We start from the raw sequence: 23,389 nt of genomic DNA on the forward strand, positions 1-23,389 counted from the left end.
AGGAGGAAGAAAAAGGAAAAAGAGAAAGGAAGTTAAAAGAGAGAAGCAAAAAATGATGGTGGAAGGGATAAAGGAAGAAAGCAGGAAGGAAAGCTCAGAAAATATCATATATGTCAACAGAAATTTCACTCTTAGATTTGTACACCAACATTTATATGGCCTTAAGTACTGAAGCTGTATGCCTGGCTTTCCACAGTTAGGAATGCTGCTGAGTATAGCTAAGCCTCTTCCATAGATAAACACTGTAGACACACTGGGGGCACAGTGCCCGGCCGAGTAGTTTCTTTGACTATGCAACTATCAAGCTGAACCTGTTCAATCCCACCGACTCCAGCAGGACCTCCACAAGGCTGATTTTCAAATGAACACAGGAGGCTCCCCTTATAGGGCTCTGCCTACCCCTACATGTGGGAGATATTTCTGTTAGTTCTTTTGCCAGCTTAGTTTTTACATTTTTTTCTTTTGAAAAAGGAATTTTAAATAATTTTTAAATGCTTCCTTATAATTAGAACCCTAATTTTCTCTTTTTAAAAAAATCTTTATCTTTACAATTATCTTTAATATGTATGTAATCGTATTTTATTATAGTTATAAGAAATGTGGTTAAGTTCTTGACAGCTTTAGTATGTGCTTTATGCTGAAGGACTTTGTACCCTCAACTAGTAAACTACTATTAAACATATCACTTTCTAATCTGCCTTACATATAGATTTCCAAATCATAATATGTTTTATTTTATAAGGGGATAGACAAGACCTACAGTTTGAAATAATTCTTTCTGGGAAAAAAAATCAGATAAGAAACAGAATCATTTATATATTTTCAAAGTCTTCATTTTGAATTTTTTAAAATTTAGGGTTTCAGTTCAAAACAATTTAAATATGATAAATAAATCAGTTTTTCATAGAAGCATTTTAGCCCATAACTAATATATCAATTAAGATAAATAATATTACACAAAAATTTGCAGTCAATAAGAACCTAAATTAGCTGCTTAAATATACCTCAACATTTATTTAAATTCTAGTAAATTCTAGCCTAGAGTAGATAAGGAAACATTAAATGAATCAATCTGTATGAAATTATATAATTAGAGAAAAAGGTTGAGAACACTTACATGCTTTCCTCCCCTACAATGCATACCGCAGAGAGAAGTTTAACCACATCTGTCATCATATTGGGGTGTTTGGGATCCATGGCTTTGGCCAATAATGAAAGACTCCTCTCCTCACTCATAATTCTTTCCAAGCCATACTATAATATTTTGAAAATAAGAGGTCAAATGTTAGAAATTAGTTAGAAAAATGATGCCCTGAAGGAAATGTAGTTACTAAAAATTTTTTGAAGGATAATATATTTTTACACTTACTAAAACTAAAATATATAGACTGTGTAACACTTTAAAAAATTCATGGTCAGTCATGATGGTTCATATCTGTAATCCCAGCACATTGGAAGGTCGAGGTGGTTGGATCACCTGAGGTCAGGAGTTCGAACCAGCCTGACCAACATGGAGAAACCCCCTGCTCTACTAAAAATACAAAATTAGCCAGGCATGGTGGTGCATGCCTGTAATCCCAGCTACTCTGGAGGCTGAAGCAGGAGAATCACTTGAACCAGGGAGGTGGAGGTTATGGTGAGCCAAGATTACACCACTGCACTCCAGCCTAGGCAACAAGAGCAAAACTCAGTTTCCCAAAAAAAAAAAAAAAAAAACGGAAAGGGAAAAAAAAGTTCATAAGGGTATTCACTTTATGTCAAGAACCACAAAACTAAACCAAATAAAGATAACTCCTCAAAGGTGATTTTACAGCAATACAGCTAATAATTATTAAGACAGGTTAAGTAGCCAAATGGAGAAAGAGAGAAGCAGTAAGAAATACGGGATTTGCCAACAGAAATATAAGAAACAAACAGCCAGATAATGCACCAGACACTGAGGTGATAAAAATCTTTTTCCTGGGAAGGAAGGTTGGTTAGATATACATTACCATAAGCAAACACACAGATCAGTACTGTCCAAGAGAAAAAGAATGTAAACCACATGAGTAATTTCAAAATTTCAAGCAAGCAAAACTACTTTCAATAAAATTTATCCAATATATCCAAAATATTATCATTTCAATGTATAACCAATATAAAACATTTATTGATGACATTTCACTTTTTTCTTCCTAAATATTTGAAATCCAGTGTGTATTTTACACTGTAGCACATCTCAGTTCAGACTAGCTACATTTCAAATGCTCAGAAGCCACATGTAGCTACCATATTACAAAATACAGGCCTAGATATTAGCACTTAGTTCACAAATGGGCAAAAACTGAAGGATGATTTGGGCAGACACCAGGTAGAAACTGCCATAATGGGCACAGGTATTCTAATCATAGTGGTATTTATTATTAGGAAAACAATGCAGTTGTAAACTCTCCTATAAATGAGATGACTGGATTTAGGATAAAGTTTATTTACTACTGCCAGGATGTCAAAACCAATTAGAAGATAAGAAGTTATGTTAATGGCATATCTATGAAAGATAACTGTCAAAATAGAGAGGATGAATAGAAAAAATAAAACAGAGGATACATCTCAGAGGATCCTACTAAAGCATGAGAAATTGACTAATCAGTTACTACCAAACACTAAAAAAGGGCCCTATTCCCAATTACAGGCCTATGACCTAAACTCAAAATTGGCACTACATGTAAGCATCAAAGTTGAATCTATAAGCAGCTTAGAACGAAGTACTTTGATTGTTATAAAATCCTATTTATAACTTTCCTATCTTGTATGTGGCCATTTATGCAAAGAAACCTTGTACTGTGCTGAAATATCACATTTATTTTAAGCCACTATCTAAGAAACACAGGAACAATGGAGAAAGTACAAGGAAAGGCCAAGGGCCCCAGATTATGAATTTTGGAGAGATTACTCGGTCTTGTTAGTGATAGGGAAAAGTTTACAACGAGACTGCTAAACAGTCAGGAAATACTTTTATGATACCCTGGGCTATTACATAACTTGATAAAGAATGAAAAGGCAGGCAGAGGCCAAAAGCTAATCATTTGATAATCATTCCAGGGAATTTTCAGGTTTATAAAGTACCACTTAGATTCAATTCAGAAAGTCAGTCAATGATTACCAAGTACAGAAGAACTGGCTCTGTCCTAACAAACCTGGGAATTGAGTAAAGCTTGCCTCTAGCATTTCTCCTTCATTTCCCATCCACCTGGCTGTCCTTAGCTAACACCTGCCCTTCTAGAATCAGAATCCTGTGACTCATCAAGCCACCCAAGGTTACACATGCTGTATTCCTCCAAGTGATACTATCTACCTTCTCTGTCAAGCCCTCTGGCCCTAAACCATCATGTATGAAAGGTGAAATGTTAGAATATTCTGATTTCACAGGTTCAACCATCATCCTGTAACCCCCAAAAGTCCATCACAGGCAACATCCTCTGATTTTGGCAATGCAAAATTGTGTCATACTCATTTTAAGACTGGAATGAAGCCAGATTACTACTACTCAGTATCTGTAACGAAATAAAGAATTGCTACTTGTATAAAATTAGTCTCAATTATTTAAAAAACACAGCAAAACAAAACAAAAACTGTTGACTATGTGTGAGAAGCAGTCGACTTATCAGTGGTAGGATTAAAGTGTATTTAATGAGGGCTATTTTAGGTTAGAGAGGCATGACAAATTTTGAAAGGTCTAAGGATGTATCTTTCCTGAATGTCAAGGACCCACTTCAGATAATATGGTAACTGGCCTGTTCTTAACAGAGGATCAATGCCAGGTTCTGATTCCATTCCACATGAGGCCTATTATTAGGTAACAGATGGAATTTCAGGCCACTGCAGATGATGTGTTAGGTAGAGGAAAGTTAATGCCCTAAATCCTCATGTAGGATGACCAGCATCTGGACCCAGTGCTGCATGACTACTGGTGCTGAGCAGCTACCCACAATGAGTTAATCCCAGCAGCAGAGATAATGTGAGTAAAGGAGCTGGCTTCAGGAGCAAAGCACCCTCACCTTGGGTGTACTCCTCAAAGCAACACACACAAAGTTAACTGACCAAATGGAAGCCTCTGTTCTTACCTTTCAATTTGAATAGACTAACTTTTCATCCTTATCACCTTTTATTTTCTTCCCCCTAGGTAATTAAAATTCTCTTCCATTTACAAAAATACTCTTAGTCCAATTTAATGTTATAAGAAATTCCCTTTCATGTAATGTTATCAAATTTGCTCATTAATTATATAATTAATTACTAGTATCAAAGAAGGCACCACATTTTCTTTTAAAACTTATATTTTCATCATTCAATGAATGCTACTAAAGACTGTATAAGTGAAGTTTAACAAATTTTGTACTGATAGATGTGTGATCAAATAAAGATTAAGAAAACCATTAACCAATCTTGAAGAGAAAAAACTTTACCAAAATTTTCAAATATTGCTAGATTTAGAATTCAGACATTATAATACTAAGTACCAATAACTTAAATTAACTTTTTATTCTTTTTTTTTTTTTTTTTTTTGAGACAGAGTTTCGCTCTTGTTATCCAGGCTGGAGTGCAATGGCGCGATCTCGGCTCACCGCAACCTCCGCCTCCTGGGTTCAGGCAATTCTCCTGCCTCAGCCTCCTAACTTTTTATTCTTAACAGCACAGACAATAGCACCAAATAGAAATGGCAATAATTTATAGCTCCATATATATAAACCACTAGCAACAAAAATCTCTTAAGGGAATAATAATAGTATATCAATTACAAAATTAATAAAGTTCACTTTTCCTCCGATTCACTCCGACACAAGTAAGAATATTATCTTCTATTTACCATCTTACTTTAAGCATGATATTCTTCTTGAATTCAGATTACAATCCAAATGTTCCTTTGGTTTAAAAAAAGTTCCCGTTTTTTTTTTCTATTTTCAGCCTTCCCATCACTAATAAAATTTCCAATTTCTATATTCTCACTTTAGAAAGGGCTTCCTAAACCAGTTCTATGTACTTAGTGGGAAAAGACCTCTCCCTATCAGCAATTTGATTCTTTTATTAATTTACTCTTAAAACAGATATGTTAAAAGCTACCTTATATATCTAACATCTGATTTTCAAAGAACCATGAATTCAGCATACAAAAGAGTTGTGATTCCTACATCATATATTTTCTTTGAAAATAATATCTGATTAGAGGAGGCAGGGAAGAAAAAATATTTCACCAGTTAAAAATAGAAAGCTTAGCTCCAGAAAAATGCTTAAAAATACATAGTTTAATAAGACAAAAATAATTAGAAAATATAAATATTTGCTAATACATTTAGTAAAAAGAAATATAAATCTTAATAATTTAAGTAGTACTTAAGTGTGTAGCCTTATAAAAGTTTATTATTTTTTTATTATTATTATTATTTTTTTTTTGAGACGGAGTTTCGCTCTTGATACCCAGGCTGGAGTGCAATGGCGTGATCTCGGCTCACCGCAACCTCCGCCTCCTGGGTTCAGGCAATTCTCCTGCCTCAGCCTCCTGAGTAGCTGGGATTACAGGCACGTGCCACCATGCCCAGCTAATTTTTTTTTGTATTAGTAGAGACGGGGTTTCACCATGTCGACCAGGATGGTCTCGATCTCTTGACCTCGTGATCCACCCGCCTCGGCCTCCCAAAGTGCTGGGATTACAGGCTTGAGCCACCGCGCCCGGCCAAAAGTTTATTTTTAAATGAGAATATGGCAAATTATAAATTAAAATTAATCAGAAATATACAGATGGTTTTGCTATAAAACAAAAATCATCATACCACCAGAGGTAAAATTTCCTCCCCTGCTGTCTAACAGCAACTCAAACACATATCATTACTTCACACATCGTAAGGTAGATGTGTTTAGATGCTGGAGCCAAATAAATGGCATAGGATAATGCTAACTTCTGCAGTTAACAGTATAAAAGCAAAACAGAAACATTGCTAGATAAAACTAAAATCTAACTTCAGTAAAGAGCTTAAAAATTCCTCTTTTTTTCTAACCTAAAACTCCTGGGCTCAAGCCACCCTCCCAACTCAGCCTCCTGAGTAGCTGGGACTACCTGCATGTACCCAGCTATTTGTTTTATTTTTTGTAGAGATGGGGGTCTCACTGTGTTCCTCAGGCTGGTCTCAAACTCCTAGCTTCAAGCAATCCTCCTGCCTCCCGAAGTGCTAAGATTATAGGCGACAGGCACAAGCAGGTTTCTCCCTTTTAATGTAACCTCTTTATGCAAATTCCTCCATATTACGTTTGTTCTCGATATTACTTGGGTTAAGCATCATTGCTCCACTTCTGAGATCTGCTTATATCTGTTTACATTAATTTCATTGTAGATTTTTAATTCCTAGAATATAAGAACTCTTCCCAACCCTTTGGTAGTAAGTATTATTGCAGCTCACATTTAACAATCATGATCTTACAGCTGACTCATGAGAGAGGAAATGAGGGAAGGAAGAAAAGAGGACGAGGAGGACAAAAACATCAAAGAAAGGGTGGGAGGAGAAGAGAAAAAAAGAAAGAAGATGGGGTGGGGGATGGGGTGAGGGGGTGGGGATAGGGGGAAGGGGTGGGGGTGGGCAGCGTTGAGGGGGAGGAAAGAATGAGGAGAGATAATTAGCCTATACATGAGGAGTTCGGCACCAGAAGAGGATTTATTCATTCTTGAGTTTCTCCTATTGCAAGACAGTTGAAACTGGAATTCAATAAAATTCTATTATTTTTCCATCATGTACTGAAAAACACATCAGAACAATATATCATCACTTCACTGCAACTGAAAATCATATATTACAAAATTGGTGATGGACAAATACTAATTACCTATGTACATACCTGTGTATTCATAAGGGCTTTTAGACACTGTATGACTTTATGTTGATTTTTCTTTACAATTTTTTCTTGCCTGTATTGACATAAAAAATAGAAGCGTTGTAATTATAACTGGACATACAAATAATGCTTACTTGAAAATAATTATTAGCAATACTTACATTTTTCCACTAATCAGTTTTTCCAAAATGTCTAGTAATAATCCAAGCCCCTCACGTCCAAAGCTTTCCATCCAACTGAAAAAGAATAAAAGATAGTTACACATTGTCAGTAATGCAGCTTGTGTTATCACGATAATGTTATATACTCACAAGTATTTTATATTTGCTATATTCATAATCATAACTAAAACATAAGAATAAGACCACATATAAAAAATTATTCATGATTCATAATCTTAGTTTCGAAAGAACCAAAGATGGGATATGCCAATACTGTGCTGAACTCAACTTGCACAAGCTTGTAAGAGTAGACTGTGGCCATCTCTTCCATACTCCAGGTCCAGGGACATCATGTGGGTAGCTTGAAATCAGCCACAGTTAAAGTATTCATACCACAGAAATTGGCAAATGCTACCAATCAGAGCTTCCCCCACCCAGAGCTGGCTCTAAACATTTACCAGCACACCCCTAATTTTAGCCTATTTTGGGCTATGTCAAAGAACACAAATTATGCAAGTGAGTAAATATCTATGGAGGAAAGATGTAGATGAACATAAAGAAAAATGTTGATGGCAAAAATTAATTAAAACAATGAAAAAGAGATGCTTTAGCAGAATTTCCCCAAACACTGAACTACATCCCAATAAATGTTAAGAATTTCCTAAGTTTCAAAGTTCAGTTGCTTAAAAAAAAATTAAAAAATTTAAAAAACTGCATCACAGGTTTTTAAATGAGTATGTTAATCTTCACCAAACCAAACCTGTCCCATAAACTCACTGACCTAATCAGAGGCCTTTACATAACTAGAACATTACTGTCACTAGACAACAGCTTGCCTTGATTACAGGAAAACTACCTTAGTAGAAATGAATATCTTTTTTCAGTGGACATTTGGAAATCTAGGCCAATAAATAATACAATGACAATAATCTGTCACCAAAAGAATGGAGGAAAGAAAAGATACGCTTGTGTATATTTATTTGTATACATGTGCTTATATATGTGATTTTATATATGTGTATGTGTAGTATTTGAACAATAAGATGTTAAAAACAAAATTTCAGCCAAGTGCGGTGGCTCCTGCCTGGAATTCCAGCACTTTGGGAGGCAGAGGGTGAGTGGATCATCTGAGGTCAGAAGTTCGAGACCAGACTGACCAACATGGCAAAACCCCATCTCTACTAAAAATACGAAATTAGCCAGGTGTGGTGGCACATGCCTGTAATCCTCAGGCAGCTGAGGCAGAAGAACCACTTGAACCTGGGAGGTGGAGGTTGCAGTGAGCCAAGATCACGCCACTGCACTCCAGCCTGGGCAACAAGAGTGAAACTCCATCTCAAAAAAAAAAAAAAAAAAAAAAAGGATTTCAAGGAATCCAAAACAGGGCATTATAAAGAATAAAAACAAGCTTAAGTCATATATCAGAAAATAACAAAATATCATTTTCTTCCTTAAGATACAATATAGCATTTCTAGTGAAAACAAGAGAATAAAAACCAAAGGCGACAAATTTATATAAAAAATACAAATATTGTTTAAAATCCAGCTTCTTCATTTCCATATTTCTGTGAACACAACTTGACACCCATCCATGTTCAGAATTTCTGATTTTACAAAAAAGAAATGAAAACTGACATTTAGATTAGCAATCTCTTCTCAGAAAAATTTTATGCATCTCTTTCCAGTGAAAGCCACGAAATAACTAATTTTTTAAATGCACTTGAACAGGAAAGATACTCTCTTGTAAAGACTGAAGATTGCTATTATAGTTAAGGTGAGGAAAAAGTTAAAGCGAGGTTGCTGTTTTCAAACCAGGATGCTACTTCAAAAGTGAAGAGTTTACTCGCTACTATCAGTGACAGGCAGATTACCTGTAGGCATTTAAAATCCTGTTTTCATATTTCATGAAAACACTTACAGCATCTCACTTAACTGTTTGCCTTGTTGACACCCTATTCTGAATTTATTCCTATTTCACATGCAGCAGGGAAGTGAGGAGTAATCTGAGAGTTTTACTTGGGCTGACATTGAGATGCATGGAGAGAGACTCTAAAGGCCCTACTCTTTAATACTTCACAGTGGGGCTTTCATATTTTGTTTGAAATACATTTTCAACAATCTTCATATTCAAAAGTATATCCACATTCTAAAGCTAATATAAATGGTTTCAGATTATTCATATTACTATCACCTTCAATCATTGTGAAGAATAAAATCACTGTTCATCAAACTGCCTTACACCAAAATACCCAAAGGAATTTTAAATCATGTTAATATAACAAAAAGACTTAGTTACACTAATGCTTATATCATGACCCTAATGCTTATACCATGACCCACTATAAATTTAGGAAACACAAATCCATGTAAATCAGTAGGTTCTCTAATCTACATAATTAATAATAAAAAAAGCTATTTAAAATTCATCACCCTCATAATTCTAGCTTTAATTTTAACAAAATTAAAACTAGAATTATGAAACTCAGACAGTCTCAAGTCAACTATTTCTAGACCCACTACATAACTCTCTTCTAAACTACAGAATATGAACTATTCAAATAATATTTATACGCACTCACATATTTTACATATAAACTAATTCTCTATAAAACAAAACTTATTAAAGTTGCATGTAAAGAGACATTAAACCAAATCACTTCATCTTTTAATCATTGTTGCAATATCTCAACAATTCTCAACAACAATAAAATCAGAGAAGTGGGCAATGGCCTTCTGAAAAACCAGGTTACACATTTTATTTCATAAAACATGTCAAAAAACAAGAATAGTGGGACAGGGTATAGGGAAAGAAAACTGAGACACTTGACAACCAAAGAAATATATAAAAATTAAAAGAAAGCTACCAAAAGTACTTATTAAAAAGATTAAAAATTAAATATGCATAAAAGATCTCCCTGTTTTCTTAAAAATTTGCAGTCAACATACTGTTGTATTAACAGGTTGTCACTCACAAAGCAATAATCTCAAGTGTTTCACCTTCACCCCTACTATTTTCAGCAATATTATTTTTAAGGATAGGGATACAAATATCACTTCCTATCTCCACCAGAGAAGATGTTCAAGATAAAAAGTGATATTGAGTAGGTAGGTCTGCGGTCTTGACAGAGTTTTATTGAGATCCATAACTTTCTACAAAAATGAAAAATTTCTCATCATCAGTGTAAGAAGCAACCTGGAAAAAAATTATCAACTGATCTATAAATGATCAATCTCTAGGAACTAAAATCTGCACTATTTGTTCTGTGCCTGTCAGGACAGTACCATCAGGCATTATGCGGTTTAACTATAAACTGCATTCAAGGATAAATAAGCACATTTTTCTTCTTCATGAATAGAAATGACACAGAGATCAGTATGACATTTGTATCAGAAAAAAAATCTGCTTTAAAACAGCAACTGTAGAGTGCTAAATACTAATTTAACACAAAATCTACCTCTTAAAATTCTGTAACAGGAAATATCAAACTCTTCTAATTGCCTCAAGGAAAACTTCTATTACCATTTAGCACTTCCTAGTAAGGGTCTCAATATATGAGAAAATAAGAGATGAAGGGTAATAAAACTTAATAAAAATTTTAAAACACACACACACACACACACACACACACACACACACAAAGAGGGAGAACAGGGCCCCAGAATTACAATGTTTAACCCACCTTTAAATGTTCAAAAGCAGCTTAGGCTTTGAAATTCAGTTACTACTTCCAGAAACACAAGATGAAGCTGAAAGTGTATAAAGCGGTTTCTGACACGTTGTTGGCTTTAGGAAGCAAATACAGTCAGTCACCTCATTGAACAATAGAGGCAACAATCAGGTCTCAGACTTACCTCCTGGCCAAAAGGAACAAAGCACTCTCAAGTATGTTTCCCAAAGACCGACCCTCCTACCCTTCCTTTGTTTTGTTTCACGTTACTACCTTTCTTCCCAGATGTGCTCTTAAAAAGGGAAAGACAAATGCATCATAAATTATAATGTAATTAATCTTGGAATTATTACCCTATGATCTGTAATAAACATACCAGATCATAAGAGCAATTTTACCTGATGCATACTCATTGAATATAGGGACCATTTCTTATTTATCCTAATTATTCTAGCATGGGATAGACTGAGCACTCAATATATCATTTTAAAATGAAACTAAGCCCCCTTCTATTGCTACATATAAGAGGTTATAGTCAGGCCAGGCGCGGTGGCTCACGCCTGTAATCCCAGCACTTTCGGAGGCCGAGGCAGGTGGATCACGAGGTCAAGAGATCGAGACCATCCTGGTCAACGTGGTGAAACCCTGTCTCTACTAAAAAAAAAAATACAAAAAATTAGCTGGACATGGTGGCGTGTGCCTGTAATCCCAGCTACTCAGGAGGCTGAGGCGGGAGAATTGCCTGAACCCAGGAGGCGGAGGTTGCGGTGAGCCGAGATCGCGCCATTGCACTCCAGCCTGGGTAACAAGAGCGAAACTCCGTCTCAAAAAAAAAAAAAAAATAAGAGGTTATAGTCACTTAGAAATAATATCTAGGTCTGCTGATCGCCAGGCTTGTGGCCTTTACATATACAGAAACAAACAGAGATGACAGGTCTCCACACCATTACTGAAACTGTCTCAACCTTCAAGCTAGAAACTTTCATTGTGATTTCAGAACTGTTACTTACCCATACTGAACCAAAGATGATAAAACCAAAGACCTGGTCTCACTCTGTCGCCCAGGCTGCAGTACAGTGGCACAATCATGCCCCACTGCCACCTCAACCTCCTGGGCTCAAGCGATCCTCCTGCCTCAGCCTTCCTAGTTACTAGGACTTTAAGTGTGTGTCACTACATTCAGCTAATTTTAGTTTTTGTAGAGATAGGGTCTCACTATGTTGCCCAGACCAGTCCAAACTCCTAGCCTCAAGCAAATCCTCCCATCTTAGTTTCCAAAAGTGCTGGGATTACAGGTGTAAGCCACTATGCCCAGTCAAGTCGGCCTTTATTAAGGGTACACTGTGTTCTTGATACAGCACTAAGTATGAGAAATACAAAACTGAATAAAATATGTTCTCTGCCCTTGAAAAAGATCACAGACTAGTGGTTGAAACAAATTTGAACAAAATTATTTTCATAATGTAATAAATGCTATAATCATGGTGCTCTGGGAACAGGAGTACAATATTGACCTCCCTTGGGAACTTCAAAGCATCTGCTGTCTGACCTGAGTCTTTCTAAGCAGGAGGGCATACACACAAAAACATTAAACATAAAAGAAATGGCCTCTGCTGAGCACCACAGGAAGCTGTATCAGAGATAAAACCAAACAAGTAAGAAAGGGCTTGATCTTGAAAAACCATATATATAATGCCATAGGCAATGGGAGGATATAAAAGGATTAGACATGTGTAATAAAGAGAGTAATCCTACCCTTGCCCACCAAAAGATCTGCACGTTAAACCCAGAACCTAAGAATATATTACTCCACGTAGCAAAGGAGAAATTCAGGTTGCAGATGGAATTAAGGTTGCTAATCAGATGATTTTAAAATAGAAAGATTACCCTAGTTTATCCAGGTGGTTCCAATCTAATCATACATATAATTCTTAATTTCCCAGCTTGGTTAGAGAGATGAGATGAAAGAAAGAGAGTCAAAGGATAAAAAGGGACAGGCACCAGGGCTCACACCTGTAATCCCATCGTTTGGGAGGCTGGGGTAGGTGGATCACTTGAGGCCAGGAGTTGGAGATCAGCCTAGCCATCATGGAGAAAACCCATCTCTAATAAAAATACAAAAATAGCCAGGAGTGGTGGTGGGTGCCTGTAATCCCAGCTACTTGGGAGGCTGAGGCAAGAGAATTCCTTGAGCCCAGAAGGCGGAGACTACAGTGAGCCAAGATGGCACCACTTCACTCCAGACTGGGCAACAGAGCAAGGCTCTGCCTCACAACAACGGCAACAACAACAACAACAACAACAACAAAAAGCGTAAAAGGGACTCAACTCGCCTTTACTGGTTTTGAAAATGAAGGAAGCCAAAGAAAATCCAAGAAATGTCGTTGGACTGAAACACCTGGGAATGGCCCTCAACTGACATCTAGAAAAGAAATAAGAATCTTAATCCCACAACCACAAGAAATTGGGTTCTGCCAATAACCCAAATGGACAAGCAAATAGAGTTGAGTCTCTTATTCATAAACACTAGATGTCTCTATTTATTTGGATCTGCTTTAACTTCTTTCATGATTATTTTGTAGTTTTCAGCATAAAAGTCCTATCTGTAAGTCATAAGAATTACAATTATTTTTTGAGCAATTATGAATGGTATTGTGTTTTTCATTTCATTTTCCACAAGTTCATTGCTACTACATAGAAATACAATTTTATATTGTTATCTGGCATCTTGCATCTTGCAACCTTGCTGAACACCGTGATAAGTCCTAGGAGTTTTTGGTAGATTTCTTGAGATTCTCTATGTACCTGATGCATACTCATCGAGTATAGGAACCATTTCTTATTTATCCTATTTTTTTCTAGCATGGGATAGAATGAGCACTCAATAAATCATTTTAAAATGAAACTAAGCCCCCTTCTATTGTTACATATAAGAGGTTATAATCACTTAGAAATAATATCTAGGTCTGCTGATCACCAGGCTTGTGGCCTTTATATATACAGAAACAAACACAAAGAGATGACAGGTCTCCACACCATTACTGAAACTGTCTCAACCTTCATACTGAACCAAATGTCATCTGCAAATAGGGACAGTTTTCTGTCTATGTTTCTGAGCTGCATGCCTTTATTTCCTTTTCTTGCTTCAGTGTTCTACCTAGAACTTCTCCATGGTGTAAAATAAAAGGATGCCTGAGAGCAGGCATCCTTGCCTTGTTCTCAACCTATCTTAAAGGGAAAGCATTTGGTCTTTCATCACAAAATAGAATATTAACTGTAGGATTTTTGTAGATCTCTTTACCAAGTTGAGAAAGTTCCTCTCTGTATTAGTTTCCTAGGGCTGCAGCAACCAAGTACCAAAAAATGAGTAGTTTAAAACAGATCTTGTAATAGATCTTGTAGTTCCGGAAGCTAGGTGTTCAAAGTGTAAACAGGGCTGCTGCCTGGGACTCTGGGTAGAATCCTTCACTGCCTCTTCCTAGCTTCTGATGGAAGCTGCCAATTCTTCTAGTCATCACATGAGACTCTCTCTGTATCTCTGCTTTTTTAAGGATACAGGTCATACTGGATCAAGAATTTACCCTACACCCTTATGACTTCATCTTAATTACACTGCAATGACTCTGCTTCCAAAAGAGGCCACATTCTGCAGAAAGACTGTTAAGAACTTAAACATATCTTTCTATGGGACACAACTGAACTCCCCCTCTATTCCTATTTTTCTAAGAGTTTTTATTATGAACAAGTGTTGAATTTTGTCAAATGCTTTTTTCAAATCAATTCATATGATCAAGTGACTTTTCCTCTTTTGCTTGTCAATATAATGCATTATATAAGAATTTTTATATCTATATTCATGATGAACATTGGTCTATAAGTGTGAGGGATTTTTGGTTTTGTTTGTTCTATCTTGATACTGTATTGGTCTGGTTTTGCTATCAGGTAATTCAAGCCTCATTAAAAAAAATTAATTGCTCTCTTCTCTGCTATTTCTGGAAGAGGCTATGGCAAATTGGCATTCCTCTTTAAGTTTTTGGCACAATTCTGCATTGAAATCACCCATACCTGAAGATCTTTTACAGGACGGTTAAAGCAGAAATTTAATTCTCTTAATAGTGAGAGGACCATCCAAACTATCTGTTTCCTAATGGGTGTGTTGTAGTAGTTTGTGTTTTTCGAAGAACTGATCTATTTCATCTAACTTATTGAATTGTGTATTTAAAGTTGTTCAGAATATTCCCTTATTACCCTGTTGATGTATTGGTAACATCTCTTGTTTAATTTATGCAATTGGCAATTTGGGCACAGCTTTCAAGGTGTTTTTAATCTATCTTTGGTTTCCAGACTTTTTGTTTGTTTGTTTGTTTAACACAGAGTCTCACTCTGTCTCCCAAACTGGAAGGCAGTGATGCAATCTCAGCTCACTGCAATCTCTGCCTCCTGGGTTCAAGCAATTATCCTGCCTTAGCCTCCCAAGTAGTTGGGATTACAGGCACGTGCCACCATGCCTGGCTAATTTTTGTATTTTTAGTAGAGGCAGGATTTTATCATCTTGGCCTGGCTAGTCTCGAACTCCTGACCTCAAGTCATCCAGCCACCTCAGCCTCCTCAAGTGATGGGATTATAGTGTGAGCCACCATGCCCAGCCTAGTTCTCAGAAATTTGAGTATGATACATCCGTGTGTGAATTTTTTTGAGTTTATCCTGTTTGTGATTCATTCAGTTTTTGTAGGTTTATGTCTTGCCAAATTTGGGAACTATTCAGACTTTTTTTTTTTTTTTGAGACACAGTCTCGCTCTGTCACCCAGGCTGGAGTGCAATGGCGCAATCTTGGCTCACTACAACCTCCACCTCCCGGGTTCTAAGCGATTCTCCTGCCTTAGCCTCCCAAGTAGCTGGGATTATAGGCATTTGCCACCACGCCTGGCTAATGTTTTATTTTTAGTAGAGACAGGGTTTCACCATGTTGGCCAGGCTGGTCTCAAACTCCTGACCTCAGGTGATCTACCCTGATCTACCCACCTCGGCCTACCAAAGTGCTGGGATTACAGGTATGAGCCACAGTGCCCAGCCTATTCTGCCGTTATTTCTTCATGTACTTTTTTATCCTGTCCTCTTTCTCAAGACTACAATGACAAGAATGTTATATCTTTGGTTATAGACCCACAAGTCCCTAAGACTCTATGTATTTTTTTCCCAATCTATTTTTTTCCTGGTTGTCCAGATTGTGTACTTTCTATCATTCTATAGTCTAGTTAACTAATTCTCTCAGCCTCATGTTTTGCTCTCGAGGCCCTCCAGTAAGCTTTTTGTTTCAGTTATTGCATTTTTCACTTCTAAGATTTCCATTTGGTTCTTTAAAAGAAGAAATAAAGTTTCCTCTATTTCTTTGCTGAGACTTTCTATTTCTTTTCTTTTGTTTCAGCACATTCCTATTTGCCCATTGTAACACTTTTATGATGGCTGCTTTTTAAAAGATTCTTGCCAGATAATTCTACCATCTCTGTCATATCAGTGTTGTCACCTATTTTCTTTCTTCACTGAGTTTGGGATTTTCCTGCTTCTTGGTATGACATATTTTTAATATAGAAGCCTGAAAATTTGGGATATTGTGTTATAAGACTCCAAATCTTATATAAACCTCTTATTTCAGTAAGCTTTCTGTGGCATAGCTCCAGCGGAAGAAGAGAAAGCACCACCTCATCACTGCCAGGTGGAAACAGAAGTCCAAGAGAGATTCTTTGTTACCACTTGACATGTATGAAAATCTGGGCACTCCCTGATGGAGAAAAGGACTGCCTCATTATGGCCAATATGTAACCTACAATAGCACCATGGAAGGGAGATGTGGACATCTGTTATTACTGGTAATGGTGAAAGCCCTGACTCTATTGGCCTTTTTGAACACAATGCCAGTCAGGAGGGGGAAGAATGCCTCATTACTGCCATCTGTGGATAGAAATCCAGACTACCCACTTTGCTTTTTGATGGTGTGGGTAGGGATAGGGCCACAGATCTTTTTCCGTGGTATTTAACAGGCACAGAATAGTTATTGTTAATGTTTTCTGTCTTGCTTGCTGCCATTTTTGTGGTCCTTTGGTTTAAGAGAGAAGGCTTTTGTTGGGACTTCTTCTGTGCCCCCTGTCATTTCTGAGTTGCTGACTTCACCACCAAATCTGACAAAAAGGCAGAAAGACAACCCAGCAAACTCACTGCCATATTGTTCCTTAAGTCCCAAGCTTACGAGACTGTCTTCTTATATCAGTTTCACATATAATGTCCAATATTTCTAGTTGTGCTTAGCAAAAGAAATAGGAAAAAATAGATTTAGTCTATCCTTCAAACACAAGTCTGAAATATCCACTGTTAGAGTGTGAGAACAGGCAGAAGTTCCCACCAAGAAAATTAGAAAAAGGCAGTGACAGTGTTTTGTAAGAGGAGAACCAAGTAAATCTGACAAAACAAATCCAAAGGAAAGAGAAAGTTTCAAAAGAGAGAAGAGTCAAGTGCTGAAATAAGGTCAAATAAAATAAGGGCTAAAAAGAACTATAAATAAATGAATTCAAGAGCAGTTTATAAATAATTCTGTGGAAGTGAAATCCTGATTGCAAAAACAATTAAAGGAGAAAGGGGATAGTAAGAACAAAGAAAAAAACATAATTTGGGATTAAAGAGTTGATGGAAGAAACTTGAAGGATGATTGACATGAGAACAATAAAAAAAAACTGTGTGCAGTAACCACTATTACAAAAATAAGCAGAGAATATCAGAGGAGCAATGAAGATGGCTACCTAACTTAGCTAGGTCCTAGGAACAAAACCCAACTTAAAGAAAAAACTATGCCTACAATCCTGAAGTGGAATGATGCTCATATATCTTAAGTTTTAAAAGTAGAAATGGTATATAAGGCATTTTCTATTATACAAAAATTTTTTTGTTCACATATAAGAAATGTATGTACATATGTGCAGCTACACAAACACATTCTTAACTATCCTCCACCTAGTCAGCTAATTCAAGGCCTGCGTTCTACTCTCTCATACATTCCCACACACTGCTCCCACCAGAACCAGTTGGGTTTATCTCCAAATCCATTCTTGACAGTTGTACTTACTACTGTATACAATTAATATGATACAAAAAGGTTACACGTAATTGGGAAAGAGGTACTTCTATGAAAACTAAGCCTAACATTTTGGAAAGCTAAAAATATGTTACTTTTTAAAATTGTAGTAAAAGTAAATGTGGGCACAACTATATATTAAAGGGAAATCATAGTACCAAAAATTTTTTTTTTTTTGAGACGGGTCTCGCATTGTTACCCAGGCTGTAGTGCAGTGGCATGATCTCAGCTCACTGCAATCTCTGCCTCCTGGGTTTAAGCAATTCTCCTGGCTCAGCCTCTCGAGTAGCTAGGACTACAGGTGTGCACCACCACGCTCAGCAAATGTTTTTTTTTTTTTTGTATTTGTAGTAGAGACAGGATTTCACCATGTTGGCCAGGATGGTCTCGATCTCTTGACCTCATGATCTGCCCACCTTGGCCTCTCAAAGTGCTGGGATTACAGGTGTGAGCCACAGCGCCCAACCAAGATTTTTTTTTTTAACAGATGAGTAGTTCTGTACTCAGATTGCTTTGCCAGAGCCTTTACGATCCTGTTCTACTTTAAAACACCAATACCAGGAAGACAATGCATTATGGGTATGTTTTATGCAATCAGCCTTTGCCCATTCCAAGAAAAGGTCTGCTCCACGTGAAATATCTAGAGGAAGAATGATTATACTTTTAATTGAATTAAAAAAAAGTTTGGGGTATATTTGAATTATTTATTTGATGATTACATGCTAACAAATGTTTTTAACCAACCAACCAACTAATGGTATTAGACAGGAAGACTTTCTCTGTAGACAGAGTCAGTCTCTCTCTTTCTGTCTGTCTCTCTCTCTCTCTCTTCCTCCAAGTTAGTGTCTATTTAAGTAGATAATATATATTTTTCTTGATTTTCCTTTTGCATATTTACTTGTCATATAATGAACTTATTTTTTTTAGTAATAAGAAAAATATTTTTAATTACCCAAAAGAATAATCTTACATGAATGCCGAGGGAAACAGAAATCTAGGTGGTTTAAAATCAATATACAAAGCTTCTTCAAATGAGAAAAAATACATTACTGCTCACATGTGACAAACTAACAAATTTCATATCTTAAACTTGGAAGGTCAGCTTTAATACCATATAATATCTAGATCCAATTTACATTCCTCTGTCAGAGTAATATATCACCAATGCTGAATATAATTATAGCTTATTTTAAGCTTTCATTTTCACCTACCTCTACCAAGGTGACTAAATACTTAAAACGAACAGTTCTAGGAGGGAGTACAAAGCAATTAGCATGCCCCGTGGGGCAAGACAAACATACACCTACATGCCATTCAATGGCCCATGCACCAAAATTACACTAAATTATAGAGCCAGGCTGGGAATTCAGGAACTATTATAAATAATGTTCAGACTGTAAAATCTACTAACCTTCAATACAGAACCACTAATATGTATATTTTCTTGAAATATACTTCTTAAGAAAACTGTATATTTAAAAACAATCATTTATTCCCACTTTTTATATTAGATAACACAGTATTCTGCTAGTTTTTTTTTTTTCTTTTTGGAAATAGAGTCTTGCTGCACTGGAGTGCAGTGGTGTGATCTCGTCTCACTGCAACCTCTGCCTCCCAGGTTAAAGCAATTCCCCTGACTCAGCCTCAAGAGTAGCTGAGATTACAAGCGTGCACCACCATGCCTGGCTAATTTTTGTATTTTAGTAGAGACAGGGTTTCACCATGTTGGCCAGGATGGTCTCAATCTCCTGATCTCGTGATCCACCCAACTCGTCCTCCCAAAGTGCTGGGATTGCAGGTATGAGCCACCGCTCCTGGCCAGTATTCTGCTAGTCTTTTTCTGGCTATGACATATTGAAAGGCATAAAATATCCAAATAAAATGAAAAAGGTTAACAGGAATCATGAAAAACAAAGCACAAGAAACAAGAATTGTTGACCTTTAGATGAACAAATAGTAAAAAACCATGGATTTAAAAACATATACACTAGTATGTGCTCTAATCAAAACTTAAGTCCACTATTAAAAAAAAATATTATAGAAAAGGAAATATCTTGTTTGGAATGTATTAAATATTAGTAAGTAGGTTTCTTAGTCTTAGTTAAACATCATTAGTTCAGGAAAGCACTAAATTATTCATTTTAAATATAGACTAATTTGCCAACAATATATGGGTAAAAGACGTTATAGTCATATTTCAGGCCTTTCATCACTTGTTCCCACCCTAAATATTTGTCACTACTTCTAGTCAGAGTAGTCCTAATTATTAAATCCATGATCTTCCCTTGATTCGATAAATTTCATTGCTACCTTTATGTGGCAATGTACTCATAATGCTCCCCTCCACAGAACTGCCTTTGAAACAACTGAAACAATTTCATCTTTCAAGGCCAATTCACATTTCCTTCTTTTTTGAACTCTCACTGATTTGATTTCTCCATGTGCTCACCAAGTTCCATTCACTTGACCTCAGATACCCCTCCAGGTAGTTCCCATTGCTCTTTCATCACAAGCATCCTCGGCACTTCTTGCCATCCATTCACACAATCTCACTTCAGTCTGGCTTCTACCACCAAGACTGCAAAAAAAGCTATTTTCTCAAAGGATGCCAACAACCTTCCTCTTGCCAATTCCAACAATATCATCTTGCCCCACCTCACAGCAGTGCGCTATGCAGTTTGTCACTCTCTTATTTTGAAATACTCTTCCTTTAGGTCCAGAAATCAGCATTTAGGGTTCTCCTCCACACTGGCTTCTCTTCAGCTTGTGTTTCTGGCTCCTATTCCCTTTCCGGATCATCTATTTCTGGACCCTTTCTGAACCCAGAATCCTTCAGAACTTGTTCTGAATACACATCTATATCTTTAGCTTCCCTCTCCATACAGCCTGCTCACAATTAAAGCTCCATTCTCAGGGTTTAAATATCTCCACTCCACATATGTAAGCTCCAGACTCACAAATCTAGGGGCTTGCTTGATGTCTCAAATTGTGATACTCTTTTAAACATGTCAAACTTAACATGTTAAGAAGAGTTATTTTGGGTCAGGCATGGTGGCTTATGCCTGTAATCCCAGCACTTTGAGAGGTAGAGGCAGGCGGATCACAAGGTCAGGAGATCCAGAGCTGACCAACATGGTGAAACCCCATCTCTACTAAAAATACAGTAGGGTATTTTTTTTTCTCTTAAACAGGTTTATATTAGCAGCTCAGTTTATTACATTCTGCATACTTATCTTTTAATGTGTTTATATTTCTGCCTGTCCTGCATAGATGGCATATTCATTAACTCTTATAGCTGACTTTTTCATTTGCTATTTGCTGCTACCTGGCCTAAAGAAAGACAGGAAGATAAAAAAAATTCATTCTGTGGAAACATGGAGAAGCACTTCAGCAGAACGTTACTTCGATGCAGACTTCAGTGTTAGGTTTCTTCCTCTTCTTTTTCAAATCCTGAACAGACGACAGACCTTCTCTTCGGATACTGAGCACAACACTTACACAGTTCTTGGATGACAGCCTGACACTTTGCTTCCACGTAGTTGTTGGCTTGTAAACATTTCTGTATCTCACAGGCTTGCTTCTGGCACGGATCCTTCTGCGGCATATGCAGAAAATGAATATCATGCTTCTTGGGCTAATTAACCCGCCTTGAGAACAGTGAGGCTAAAACTTCCAGGTATCCCCGGAGGCGGAGGCGGAGAGGCGGAGGCGGAGGCGGAGGCGGAGAGGCGGAGGCCGAGGCGGAGGCGGAGAGGCGGAGGCGGAGGCGGAGAGGCAGAGGCGGAGGCGGAGAAGCGGAGGCGGTGGCGGAGGCGGAGGCGGAGAGGCAGAGGCAGAGGCGGAGGCGGAGAGGCGGAGGCGGAGGCGGAGGGGGAGTGGCGGAGGCGGAGAGGCGGAGGCGGAGGCAGAGGCGGTGAGGCGGAGGCAGGGAGGCGGAGAGGCGGAGGCGGAGAGGCGGAGGCAGAGAGGCGGAGGCGGCGCCGGAGGCGGAGGCGGAGAGGCGGAGGCGGAGGGGGAGGCGGAGGCGGAGGCGGAGAGTCAGAGGCGGAGGCGGAGGCGGAGGCGGAGAGGCGGAGGCGGAGGCGGAGGCGGAGAGGCGGAGGAGGAGAGGCGGGGAGGCGGAGTGGGAGAGGCGGAGGCGGAGGCGGAGGCGGAGAGGCGGAGGCGGAGGCGGAGAGGCGGAGGCGGAGGCGGAGAGGCGGAGAGGCGGAGGCGGAGGCGGAGAGGCGGAGAGGCGAATTCGGAGAGGAGGAGAGGCGGAGGAGGAGGCGGAGAGGCGGAGAGGCGGAGGCGGAGTCGGTGAGGCGGAGAGGCAGAGGCGGAGGCGGAGAGGCGGGGAGGCGGAGGCGGAGGCGGAGATTTGGAGAGGCGGAGGCGGAGGCGGAGAGGCGGGGAGGCGGAGGCGGAGGCGGAGGCGGAGGCGCAGGCGGTCGCCTATGGTGGCGCACGCCTGTAGTTCCAGCTACTCTGGAGTCTGAGGCAGGAGAATCACTTGAACTCGGGAAGCGGAGGTTGCAGTGAGCCGAAATGGCACCACCGCACTCCAGCCTGGACGACAGAGTAAGACTCTGTCTCAAGGAAAAAAAAAAAAAAGATGGGTTTGGGGGGGATATTTTTATATCCTCCTCCGCCTCCGCCTCCGACTCTCCGCCTCTCCGCCTCCGCCTCCGCCTATCTGCCTCTCCGCCTCCGCCTATATTTTAGTGGCATGTTATCCATGTCACATACCTAGGAACTTAAGTAAGACTTTTATTCTTTCACATGTTAGATGCTTCTCTTTAAAAGGAATCTCAGCAATATAAGAAAAGAAACCTTTGAACCTAGGCTAGTGTTCCAGACAATGCGGAGGTGGAGAGGCAGAGGCGGAGGCGGAGGCGGAGGCGGAGAGGAGGAGGCGGAGGCGGAGGCGGAGAGGCGGGGAGGCGGAGGCGGATGCGGAGAGGCGGGGAGGCGGAGGCGGAGGCAGAGAGGCGGGGAGGCGGAGGCGGAGGCGGAGAGGCGGGGAGGCGGATGCGGAGGCAGAGGCGGACGCAGAGGCGCAGGCCGTCGCGTATGGTGGCGCACGCCTGTAGTCCCAGGTACTTTGGAGGCTGAGGCAGGAGAATCACTTGAACTCGGGAAGCGGAGGTTGCAGTGAGCCGAAATGGCACCACCGCACTCCAGCCTGGACGACAGAGAAAGACTCTGTCTCAAGAAAAAAATAAAAAAGATGGGTGTGGGGGGGATATTTTTATATCGTCCTCCGCCTCCGCCTCCGCCTCTCCGACTCTCGACCTCCATCTCCGCCTCTCCGCCTCTCCGCCTCCGCCTATACTTTAGTGGCATGTTATCAATGTCACATACCTAAGAACTTAAGTAAGAGTTTTAATCTTTCCCGTTAGATGCTTCTCTTTAAAAGGAATGTCAACAATATAAGAAAAGAAACCTTTGAAACTAGTCTAGTATTCCAGACAATACGGAGGCGGAGAGGCGGAGGCGGAGAGGTGGAGGCGGAGAGGCGGAGGCGGAGGCGGAGGCGGAAGCGGAGAGGCGGGGGCGGAGAGGCGGAGGCGGAGGCGGAGGCATAGAGGCGGCG

General features: G+C 39.0%; 1 protein-coding gene and 2 long non-coding RNA genes across 3 annotated transcripts; 1 reads left to right on the forward strand and 2 right to left on the reverse strand.

Moving 5' to 3' along the window:
• Positions 1-1,131: 1,131 nt before the first annotated feature.
• Positions 1,132-7,094, reverse strand: LOC110568670 (uncharacterized). The gene is made up of 3 exons (XR_010342372.1): positions 7,023-7,094; positions 6,865-6,934; positions 1,132-1,254 (listed from the first exon to the last, which is right to left on the reverse strand). It is a non-coding gene; the product is annotated as an uncharacterized LOC110568670 (long non-coding RNA).
• LOC135274583 (uncharacterized) lies at positions 3,307-16,474 on the forward strand. The gene is made up of 3 exons (XR_010342373.1): positions 3,307-3,448; positions 12,258-12,345; positions 16,345-16,474. It is a non-coding gene; the product is annotated as an uncharacterized LOC135274583 (long non-coding RNA).
• A 4,761-nt stretch (positions 16,475-21,235) lies between these two features.
• Positions 21,236-21,418, reverse strand: LOC135274584 (cx9C motif-containing protein 4-like). Its single transcript, XM_064375322.1, has one exon. It carries the CDS (start codon positions 21,416-21,418, stop codon positions 21,236-21,238), a length of 183 nt encoding a protein of 60 aa, XP_064231392.1.
• Positions 21,419-23,389: the final 1,971 nt, after the last annotated feature.

The sequence above is a fragment of the Aotus nancymaae genome, unplaced genomic scaffold (assembly GCF_030222135.1).
Source record: "Aotus nancymaae isolate 86718 unplaced genomic scaffold, 86718_ANA_hifiasm-v0.15.2.pri h1tg000012l, whole genome shotgun sequence".
NCBI classification, from domain to species: Eukaryota; Metazoa; Chordata; class Mammalia; order Primates; family Aotidae; genus Aotus; species Aotus nancymaae.

Bases quoted from the DNA above. Each gene is read 5' to 3' on its own strand.
- LOC135274584 (XM_064375322.1), bottom strand. From the start codon at position 21,418: ATGCCGCAGAAGGATCCGTGCCAGAAGCAAGCCTGTGAGATACAGAAA.